This window comes from Trachypithecus francoisi, unplaced genomic scaffold (assembly GCF_009764315.1).
Source record: "Trachypithecus francoisi isolate TF-2019V2 unplaced genomic scaffold, Tfra_2.0 Lachesis_group11, whole genome shotgun sequence".
NCBI classification, from domain to species: domain Eukaryota; kingdom Metazoa; phylum Chordata; class Mammalia; order Primates; family Cercopithecidae; genus Trachypithecus; species Trachypithecus francoisi.
Window position 1 is genome coordinate 103,555,702 of NW_022681456.1, and position 12,304 is coordinate 103,568,005.

Sequence of the window (12,304 nt, forward strand, 5' to 3'; positions counted from 1 at the left end):
TTCAAACTTTGAGTTACCTAAACATATTGGCTACCAACTTCAAATTAGATGAGCTGTTGCTCAGACATAGTGAAATCTTCCTTATAAATGTATATACTTTATGAAAACTCCATACATTCAGACTCGAGAATTTTTATACTATTTAAATACAGTTAGCATTCCTAATCTGAAAATCCAAAATCTGAAATGCTTGAAAATCCAAAACTTTTTGAACACTGATATGACTCACACATGGAAAATTTATACCCGATCTCATGTGATGGAGCATGGTCAAATTTTGTTTCATGCACACAATTACCGAAAATATTGTATAAAATTACCTTTAGGCTATGTGTATAAAGTGTATATGAAACATAAATGAATTTCCTGTTTAGATGTGGGTCCCATCCTCAAGGTATCTCATTATACATTAATATGCAAATATTCCAAAACCTGAAAAAACCTAAAATCTGAAACACTTCTGGTCCCAAGCATTTTGGATAGAGAATACTCAAGCTATAATTAACTGCCCTTAGTTGTCCCTAAGGTATAACAGTCAAATGTTCACACAAAATGTTACGTGTTCATTAAAAATTTCAATAAACATTTAAAATACCTTTCTATAAAGTTTTGCTCTGCAATTTAAAGAGGATGAATTATAAATTCTCAAATTATACAATAATTATTATTCTCTTCATAGCTAACAACTTTCACCCAAAGTCAAAAAAAAAAAAAACAACCAAAGTCAAAAACTCTGAAGTTTCAAAGCATTTTAGGAATATGATTTCAGCAAGGTCCTGCGGAGAACTGAATAACTGTATTTCAAATCCTACTTCACTTTTCAAGTCAGTAGAAGCTACCTATGACAATTCATACATACTTAGATTATTTAGCAGTTCACAAAATACTCAACTGAATACATGCCACACAGAGTCTTTTGAAAGGTTAACATCATCTAAATTACACTAACAAAATCATTAAATATTCACACACACTTACCCAAGACTCATGGTATAACACTGTTAGTAGATACACTGCATAATCACGGTTCTGCCTCCTTAAAGGGCACCTATTAAAGGGAAAGGGGGAGAAGTCAAAATTCTAAAAACTCAGTATACAGAATAGTTTGCAAAATACGCAATATACTAAATACAGAAGATAATGTTTTCAGATATTCCTTCTCTGCTTTAGGAAAACTGTTTTTGGAATAAAAATAGTCTTTGTAGTTCATTACTTCAGGAAGCTAAATACTAGTGTTATTTTAACTTAATTTCAAGTATCTCTTTGTTTTCATTAGTAATGGAGTTATTTGTATATAACAAGAGCTTTACGCTACTTTTACTATGATTGTGTCCAATCCAAGTTCCCTTCACCATCTCAGTGCCAAGAATCTACCAGATAGCATGAACATATCTGATTAAGTTCACCTAAAAAGTAGACATAGGGCTGGGCGTGCTAGCTCATGCCTGTAATCCCAGAGGGTGAGGTGGGAGGGTTGCTTGAGGCTAGAAGTTTGAGACCAGCCTGGTCAACACAGCAAAACCCTGTTTCCACAAAAATTAAAAAATTAGCCAAGCATGGTGGTGCACACCTGTAGTCATAGCTACTTGGGAAACTGAGGCAGGAGACTGCATAAGCCCAGGAGTTCAAGGCTTCAGTTAGCTATGACTGTGCCACTGACCTCCAGCCTGGGTGACAGAGTGAGTGACTCAATCTCTAAAAAAATTTAAAAATATAAATAAGACGTAGATATAGAAAGATGATAGATGTTGACCTTGGTTTTCCTAGAGCTGATTCTTTTAAAAATGAGTTACACTGATTCTTTTAAAAGTGAATTACACTATGCAATGCTGTGCTATTGCTGTGTATTTAAAATGAAACTAATAACCTAAAATTAGGTAAAACATTTACATACATGAGATGACACATTGAGCTTTAAGGATAATGAAATAATACACAGAAAGATACAATTACTTCCAATTTCTTTAAATATCAAATAAAACCATCATATGACAAATAACTTCAACTATACTGCTTATTCTGTACTTATATTTATTTAAGTCCTCTACTCTAAATAATTACCATAAAACATATCCATACACTAAGACTTGTAAAACTAGCTAAAAAAAAAAAAAAAGGCAACATTATTGGATACTCACAGAATTTCAAACAACAACATTTTAAAGGCGTTTAAGTTGCATGAACTAGAAAAGCCAACATTATCTAAATATAGTAAAAGGACTATTCCTAATATAGTTCAAACCTACTTTCTCCCATATGGTAATAATCACAAACCATGGTCCCAAGCTTTTTCTGCCTCCACACTGTTGCAGTCTCTGCATGTGTGTCAGGCTCCTTCTTCCCACCACTGTGAATCATGAGACCTAATCAAAATTGACACCTCCAAATGCTTTCAAACAGGGACGGGTAAGAAGACAGCAGATTAGTCCACTTACTTATCTCTAAAAGTGGGTCTTTTATATTTTGACATAATTTGGAAACAGCTAAAGTATAATTCTAAAAATAAAATAGCCATTTAGTGAAAACATACCAATAATCTTTCTTTACTTCAAATAAAAATGACCCAATTTATAAATTCATATATGATAAATTTAATATTGCCTTTATAAACATCTGTCCTGGCTCTGAGATTTTGATTATTTACAAATGTGCCTTGATCAATTTCCACATAGATCTTTTAATAATTTTACTTTTGAACTATAAGATTTTTATATGCTTTGAATGTATAAAAGCCTGCTTAAGCATTAATCACTAGCAAATCACACTTTTTTCTTCTAATATCTCTCTTGAGTTTTATATACATGGACATATTAAAATCAAGGTTAAAAATAAATTAGCTAAGCATGCCTCTGCATAAAGATCACAGCAATAGTAGGCTAGTATGAGGATATTAAAAATATGAATTAGAGAACTCTGCTTAATAAGAAAAGGCTACCCCCTCCCCCATCTTCAACATAATTTCTTTAAAAAGGACTGCCAAGGAATTGGAAGACAATGGGGAAACACATCTGACCAGTCGGCTGAACTTTTTTTCCATTACCTATCTGTTTTTATGGTAAGCACATCCGTGGTCTTGCAGTATCGCTCTCCTACAAGTTTAATTAATTTCTTCTTTGCGTGGTCATCTAAATTCAAACTGGAAAGCTTTACCTTAAAAATAAGAAAAGTTATTTGAAAAAATAATTTCATATAATTGTTTAGTGAAAAAAAAGGTAGCAGTGTTATTCCTATTAACATTAAATCCACTAAAAAGAAAGCTTTTCAAACTCCTTTCTACACAGAGCAAGCAGTTGGGACATATTATAAACTCTGAACTTACTCACGGAAGCAAAAAAAAGGAGGGGAACATACTGTTTGAAGCTCTTTGAAAGTTCTGGGCATTAGTGCCTTCCCTGAAAGAACTAATGACATATCTGTTAAATAAATGAAATTATGAGCCGGGCGCGGTGGCTCAAGCCTGTAATCCCAGCACTTTGGGAGGCCGAGACGGGCGGATCACGAGGTCAGGAGATCGAGACCATCCTGGCTAACATGGTGAAACCCCGTCTCTACTAAAAATACAAAAAACTGGCCGGGCGACGTGGCGGGCGCCTGTAGTCCCAGCTACTCGGGAGGCTGAGGCAGGAGAATGGCGTGAACCCGGGAGGCGGAGCTTGCAGTGAGCTGAGATCCGGCCACTGCACTCCAGCCTGGGCGGCAGAGCGAAACTCCGTCTCAAAAAAAAAAAAAGAAAGATGAAATTATGGTGCTAATGAGTAGCACTAATAGAATTAAACTCAATTAGTGTTAGTAAAGTTGGAATATAGAAATAAATAGGTAAAACATAAGGGCTTTAAGAAATTTCTACCATGCAATTATGAGACTTGTATCATTACAACAAGTTCTACAATGCAATTATGAGACTTGTATCATTGCAACGAGATTTTTTAAAAAGCTACAGATACCTCATGGAAGCTGGAATACAGCATTAGGGAAGGAAACACTTAAAACATTCATTTAGCTCAACGTTTCTCAAAATGTTAACACTAGTCCCACAGGCTAAGAAGAATTTTTTTTAAAGACTCTTTCTGTTGAAAATGTTTAGGAAATGCCGAGGTAAATTGGGTTAAGGTAGTATTTCTTAGAACAGATAATATGCTAATAAGCATCTTGAAATTTCAAAATGTAGGGTTAATATGCAATGATTCTCAAATTTATTTGACCTCAGATTCCACTTTTCAAGGGACAGTTCACAACCCTAGTCTTCCTTAGACATATTTTAGGAAGTGCAAGACCAAAAGAACACACTTTTTAATTTGCAGAGAATAAGGGCATGGGCTAAAGGTATTATCTAGAGATGAATATGTTTGATACAAGAAGATAGGCCGGGCACAGTGGCTCACACCTGTAATCCCAGCACTTTGGGAGGCTGAGGCGGGCAGATCACCTGAGGTCGGGAGTTTGAGACCTGCCTGACCAACATGGAGAAACCCCATCTCTACTAAAAATACAAAATTAGCCGGTCATGGTAGCGCATGCCTGTAATCCAAACTACTCAGGAGGCTGAGGCACGAGAATCGCTTGAACCCAGAAGGCGGAGGTTGCAGTGAGCTGAGATCGTGCCACTGCACGCCAGCCTGGGCAACAAAAGCAAAACTTAGACTCAAAAAAAAAAAAAAGAAGATAGGTTAGGTTAGATACCAGAATACAATTAAATAAGGTAAAGATTAATCTTCCATGGAGAGCATTAAGAATAAAAAAAGAGCTGTAACTATATGAAGAAAAAAGGCTAAATAGGATTTTGAAATCTGTTTGGTTTTCTGTAGCTTCAATGACCCTGCACACTTCCCTCAAGACATCAAAGTATAGTAGCCTATTTATTTTCCCATTTTTTTCTCACTGAATTGAAACCCTTGAGGGCAAGAATGATGTCTATCTTGTTCTTGGCAATGGCTTAACACTTAAAATGCATGCAATAAATACTTGTGGAATGAATACATAAATTTTTTTTTTTTTTTTTTTTTTTGAGGCGGAGTCTCGCTCTGTCGCCCGGGCTGGAGTGCAGTGGCCGGATCTCAGCTCACTGCAAGCTCCGCCTCCCGGGTTTACGCCATTCTCCTGCCTCAGCCTCCCGAGTAGCTGGGACTACAGGCGCCCGCCACCTCGCCCGGCTAATTTTTTTTGTATTTTTAGTAGAGACGGGGTTTCACCGTGTTAGCCAGGATGGTCTCGATCTCCTGACCTCGTGATCCGCCCGTCTCGGCCTCCCAAAGTGCTGGGATTACAGGCTTGAGCCACCGCGCCCGGCCGAATACATAAATTTTTAAAAGCGAGGATATATTGTTTTTCAAAGCACTGTGAATTTTTGTATTTTGTATTTGAACTACAGAAAATAGATAAATATAAATGCACTCTTAAAAATAACTCAAGTAATATGAATACTAACTACTAACTCTCAATTAGACAATGTGAATCACTAGTTTTCTGGAAAGAGAATGTATCAACTACCAGGTTACTGACTTGATAGATAAAATAAGCCATTTTATACTCTGATTAAAACAAACATGAAGAATTTTTTACAAAAAATAAAATATACCTTTATTATGATTATGAATACACAAATATATGCACATATGCATGTATACAGAGGGAGTAAGGAGAGAAAAATGAATAGTTTTTACATTAGGATAGTGAGAATGTCGTGATTTTGCCTTTTTTAAACCTCCCTTCGATGAAATCATAATAATGTTTAACAATAAATTTAAGTTTCAAAAGCTTAAAGTATTGTAGCTTTTTTATATAAGTGGTCCAAAAAAGGGCAGCAAAGCCGGTCATTACTGTAACAATGTAATGTAAGATCACATTCACATTCATTTAAAACTCGTATTAACATTAACATTTTAATGTTCAAAAACTATATGGAGTTTATGCCAAAAATCATAAATATTTCAGAGACAGCTGTGTGGTGCACTCACGCCACCTGGTAGCACTCAAAGGCACTGCAACATTGTAGTCTTTAATATGGGCTAATACTTTAACCTGGGCTGAGTCGCATTCACTGTCTTTTATCAAAATTCAAAGTACTTACATATTTTGCCCTCAATTGCTACTTTTCAAAGAATCAATATAATACTGTTAACATTATCCCCAAAATAACGCTGATATTGCAAATCACAGGAGGTGTTGGTTTTATATACATTACATACATCTTCAAATGCCTACATTTTAACACAAAAAGAGCTACATAAATTGGGAAATATCTAACTTGTGAAATATCTTCTCTATATGCAAGTATATGTGGTTAAAGAATGCTGGTATTACATAAAAGACAAGAATTGGTTTGATTTGTAGATTTGCCATTTAATATGTTACCTTAAACAAATCATGTTACCTCCCTGAGACTCAGTTTCCTTGGTTTTTGTCAGAGTCTCCCTGAGACTCAGTTTTCCTTGGTTTTTGTCAGAAATAAATGAGATTAATAGAAGAAAGCACTTTTGAAGTAAAGTTATATATAAGTTGTTTTTAAACCTAAACTACTTTTATGACTATCAAAAATGTTTTTTCTGTGAATTAAAAAATTTGAGCATGTCCAATCGTTTCTAACAGTTGACTACCTTCACAAGATTGCTTTAATCATACTGGACTGCATGTGTTTTAGTTCATCTGTTTGACCTACGTTTACCCTTGAACTACATGGCACATCCAGGACACCACCATTGAACCTCAACAGCCAGCAGGTGGAGTGCCGAGTCTAGCAGGGCAGACATGAAGTCAGCAGAAGGGGTACAAGAGAGCAATGAAGGCATCACAGGCTAGCACAAGGCACAGAGGACAAGAGGCAAAGCATGATATAAGAAATGAAATCTGGTGCCATCCTTCAAATGAAGCAATGAGATTATTTTTGTGTGAAATAAAATAAGCAAACTTAGAACCAGTAGGGACATCAGATGTCAATTCTAGGACTGAAGACAGAGGCCCACAAAACTTGAGGTGAATAACATAAATTAGGATCTAGGTTTCCTGACTCTAAGTTCAGAGATTTTTCAACACACAACAGAGCTCAACAACTGCTGATTGTGGTTGTTAACATTATCATGAAAAATAGGTAACATTTAATAAGTTCTTAAAAATATGAACCTGTGGAACAATACAAGCATGGCTGAACTTTCAATTCTTTTTTTTTTCTTTTATTGGGATTTTTGAAATTTTATACAGTAAACATATACTGTCTTTGTGATTTAAAAATAGTTTCAATCTAAGAACTTAGTATATTGTTGTGATATTTCAACTGTTCTACAAAATAAAAAAAGGTTGGAAAGCTTCATAATTCACTTCATAAAGATGGTACAAGCTAGGTGCGGTGGCTCACACCTGTAATCCCAGCACTCTGGAAGGCCAAGGAGGGCAGAATGCTTGAGGTCAGGAGTTCGAGACTAGCCTGGCCAACATGGTGAAACCCCATCTCTACTAAAAATACAAAAATTAGCTGGATGTGGTGGAGCATTCCTATAATCCCAGCTACTTGGGAGGCTGAAGCAGGAGAATCGCTTGAACCACGGAGGCGGAGGTTGCAGTGAGCCAAGATCGTGCCACTGGACTCTAGCCTGGGCAACAGAGCGAGACTCTGTCTCAAAAAATAAAATTATATTAAATTTTAAAAAATGGTATAACCCTGATACTGAAACGTAGCAAAGAAAGAAAACTACAAATCAATCAACAATATCACTGAGGAAAATGGAAAATTCTAGAAATTAAAGATTGTTTATTTGCTAGTATATAATGTAAAAATGGTTGCACAGATTTTCAACACATTTCTTCAGTGTACTTCGAATATTCTGGCTTAAAATACAGACTACAGAGAGTATAAAAGTTAACATTTTGAGGGTCCCAGGAGGCACCTCAAAGAGGTAGTAGTCACCCTCCAGACCAATCAAAAGCACATCAGTCAGGGCTCCTTGGAGAAATGCTGATTCTAGGAATGGGACAGAGAAAGAGCCCAGAGCATTCTGTAGTGCCAGAAAATAAGTAATTGCTTAAAATACAAATGATGGGGGCATGGCAAAGGAACAGAAGAGCCAGTGGAAAGAGTCCCCAATGGTTAAACTCAGAACAATTTGAGCAAAAAAAAAAAGTTTTATTGGATTATGACACATAGTATAAAATAAATACCCATGAGTCCATACTGATATAAATGATTAAATAAATAGGGGGGAATGAACAAATTTGCCATATAAAAGGACTGTACATAATTTATGTGACACTTCTTTCTCAAAGAAGTGGAACATACCTCCTGATCCTTAAGTGTGGGCTCTGCATTGTAAAACTTTCTTCTAAAGAGTACAGTATGGAAAAGAGGGGAGGAAATATAATTTTATGGTGAAGAAAATGGACAAGTACTACCTCAGCCAGGTATCAAGATTAGCATCATCACTGACAAATCATGGCCGGCACAGTGGATCATTGCCTGTAATCCCAGCACTTTGGGAGGCTGAGGTGGGAATATCACTTGAGCCCAGGAGTTCGAGACCAGCCCTGGCAACATGGCAAAACCTCATCTCTACAAAAAATACAAAAACTAGCTAGCCGTGGTGTCTTGTGCTTGTAGTCCCAGCTACTGGGGAAACAAAGGTGAGAGGATCACCAGAGCCTGGGAAGGTCGAAGCTGCAGTGAGCCGTGATTGTGCCACAGCACTCCAGCCTAAGTGACAGAGTGAGACCCTGTCTCAAAAAAACAAACAAAACAAATCATCTTAATAGCCTATACTCTTGATATGTGACGAATGGCACTTTACTTCTGGGGTTTTTCTCCCCAAACACACAAGTTGAAAGACATTCTACCAAATATATAACTAGTACTTCTCAAAACTGTTAAGGTCATCAAAAACAAGTCTAGTCTGAGAAACATCACACCCAAGAGAAACCTAAGAAGTTATGACGACTAAACGTAATGTAGTAAACTGGATGGGATTCTAGAACAGAAAAAGGGTGTTAGAAAAAAAACTAAGAAAATCTGAACAAAGTAGGGACTTTAGTAACAATAAATTCAATATTGATTCAGTATCAATATTAATTCACTAGTTGTGACAAATATACCATAGTATATTTTAAGATGTTTACAACAGGGGAACCTGGGTCTGAAATATATAGGATTCTCTACTATTCTTGGAACCTTTCTGCAAATTAAACCTTTCTGCAAATTAAAAACTAAAATAAAAAGTTTAATTTTAAAAAAGTGTATCAGGTAACTGCTCCATGACTGCTGTGTGAAAAAGATATGCCATGTGTACCAAGATTTCTTTGACAAAGGAAACAAACAGTGGTTTCAAATACTAAATTAGAAGTTCCTAGGGCAGACCCTTAGAAGTGCAATGGCACGTGGCGTGATCCAGGTGAGTAACAGCAGGATCTCATGTTTCTCCAGAGCAATACAGCATCTGGACAAATGATCCTAAGTAAAATTCTAGCACAGCAAATCAGTGGTAGAATAAAAGAATGATACACCATGAACTGACCAGGGTTCAGAAATGCATCAGTGTACTGAAAACCTAATGTAATTTATGACTTCAATAATTCAGAGGAGGTAATTTCGTAAATGCTAGTAATCTAAGAATAGGATACACCATTAACATAATAACTGAAATCCTACCTCATACCTGAGGTTAAACACTAGAGGCACAGACAAACTATGGATCAGCATAAGGGACTACAGAAATGTGGTTTCCGAAATTTTATCTAACGCAGAAGACGAAAAGAAAAAACAAGCTACGGATACTTGAAAAAGGGAATTAAAACTACCATTATTTATCGATTATTTCTTGAGAAACTTCTGAAAGAATCAACTGAGAAGTCCTAGCATCCAGATTATGGTCTGTAAACACCATTATCCACTGACAGGTATTAGGGCTCCTTGAGAAATGGCTGATTCCAGGTCCGGAATAAGAAATTTATAAAAATGAGCCTGAACCATCTTGTGTCAAAATACAAAGAAACTTTCAAATGCTAATGGATTGTAACAAAAGGACACAGGAACCAACTTAAAAGAGTTCCCACTGGCCAAAGTTAAGATAGATATACTTCAAGGATCAAAAAGGATAATGATTTTGCTTGATATCCACCTACAGATTACTTGTTTAAGGGAAAAGCAAAACAACAGAAATCTTCACAAAGGAATGGATTAGGTTGTCAACTTCTTAGCCAAGTGCTCAATTTCAGCATACCAAGAATGAGGCAACCAGACTTTACGTGCCCCTGATGCAATATAAAATACATAGCATTATCTATAAAGTATTCTGGCCAAACATATTTAACTGGAATCTTATCAGTCCTTTAAATCTAACGTGCAGGTTATGTGAAGTACAGGAGATAAAGAAATATAGTAAATGACATCCAGATGCAATGGGGCAAATTCAAAAGGTAGGAAACGTTATAGGATAAAATACCTGCCTCTTTAACAAGTCAAATTCATCAGGAAGAAGGGAGGGAGGTGGAGTTGTTTGCCATTCCAGATGACCTAAGATACATCATTATCAAATACAATGGTCTTTGACGGGATTCTGGTTTAAATAAAAGAGCTTAATAAATACCATTTTGTAAGGCAATGGGGGAAATTTGAGTGTGGGGTAGATATTTTAGATAATATTTGGGAATTACTGACAATTTTGTTACATGTGTTAATAGCATTGGAATTAAATAGGAAACATCTCCTGAATTCTTAGAGATAACACACTGAAGTATTTTAGTGTGAAACATTAGGTGTCAGAAATGTTAAGGTACTTAGATGTGTATGTGTGTGTATGAAGCAAATTTGTCAAAATATTAATTACCAAACCAAGATGCCATGTGCATGGGTATTTATTAGCCTCTTTCTACTTGTCCATACATTTGAAAATTTTCATAATAAAAAATTTTAAAAAGAGAATTTGGTAAAGTAGCCAAATGAAAAGTTAAAAGGTAACTACATGACTTTGACAAGGGTGCCAAGACCATTCAAAAGGGAAAAAATAGTCCTTTCAAAAATGGTACTGGATCAACATGCAAAAGGAATGCAAAAGAATGAAGCTGGACCCTGGCTTCACACCATATCCAGTTAGCCCTTTGTCTCCACGGGTTCCATATTTGTGGATTCAACCAACCGTGGATTGAAAATATTCAGAAAAAATAACAATACAACAATTTTTAAAATGCATATTCTTAAAATACAGTATAACAACTATTTACATAGCATTCACATTGTATTAAGCATTATAAGTAATCTAGAAAAGACTTAAAGTATATAGGAGGATATACTAGGTTATATTCAATATTCAAATACTATGCCATTTTACATCAGGGACTTGGGCATCCGCAGATCTAAGTATCTGCAAGCGGTCTTGGAACCAATACCAAACAGATACTGAGGAACAACTGTATGATAATTAACAAACAATAGGTCATAGATCTAAATGTAAGAGCTAAAACTATAAAACTCTTAGGAAAAAACACAAGAGTGAATCTTTATGACCTTGAATAAGACAATGATTTCTTACATATGACACCAAAAGCACAAGAGACAAAAGGAAAAATATAGTCAAGCGCCGCTTAACAATATTTTTTGACAAAGACATGGCTAGGTGATTTTTGTCATGTACAAACATCATTGCTTACTTACACAATCCAATGTGGTACAGCCTACTACAAACCTAGACTACCTGGTATAGTCAATTGCTCCTCGGCTACAAGCCTGTGCAGCATGTTACTGTACTAAATACTGTAACAATTGGAACACAATTGTACTTGTGTATTTAAACATATCTAAACATAGAAAAAGTGCAGTGAAAATACAGTCTTATAATTTCTTGGGACCACTGTTGTGTATGTGTTTATCATTGACCAAAACATCATTATGCAGTAAATAACTTACATAAATTGGACTTCATCAAAATTAAAACTTCTGTGCTTAAAAAAGGACAACATCAAGAAAGTAAGAGGACAACCCAAAGAATGGAAGAAAATGTTTGCAAATCATATATCTGAGAAGGGACTGTTGTCCAGAATATATAAAATGCGCTTACAACTCAACAATCAAAAGATAAACAACCCAATTAAAATATGGGCAAAGGATTTGAACAGACATTTCTCCAAACATATACAAATAGTCAACAAGCACATGAGAAGATGGTTCTCAGGGAGACACAAATCAAAACTACAATGAGATACTTTCATACTCATCAGAATGACTAAAACTAAAAGACAGGTAACAACACCGTTAGTGAGGATGTGGAGACATAGAAAGCCTCAAATTTGCTGGTGAAATTGTAAAATAGTGAAGCACTTTGAAAAACAGTTT

The 12,304-nt window shown here is 35.7% G+C and overlaps 1 protein-coding gene across 2 annotated transcripts in view; it reads right to left on the reverse strand.

The window, feature by feature from the left end:
- MRPS35 (mitochondrial ribosomal protein S35) overlaps positions 1–12,304 on the reverse strand; it is a 44,132-nt gene that overhangs the window by 16,175 nt on the left and 15,653 nt on the right. For both annotated transcript variants that reach the window (XM_033222566.1, XM_033222567.1), the window contains 2 exons: positions 3,041–3,150; positions 979–1,048 (listed from right to left, as the gene is read on the reverse strand). In XM_033222566.1, coding sequence (XP_033078457.1) covers positions 979–1,048; positions 3,041–3,150 — 180 coding nt within the window. The remainder of the gene's footprint in view (positions 1–978; positions 1,049–3,040; positions 3,151–12,304) is intronic.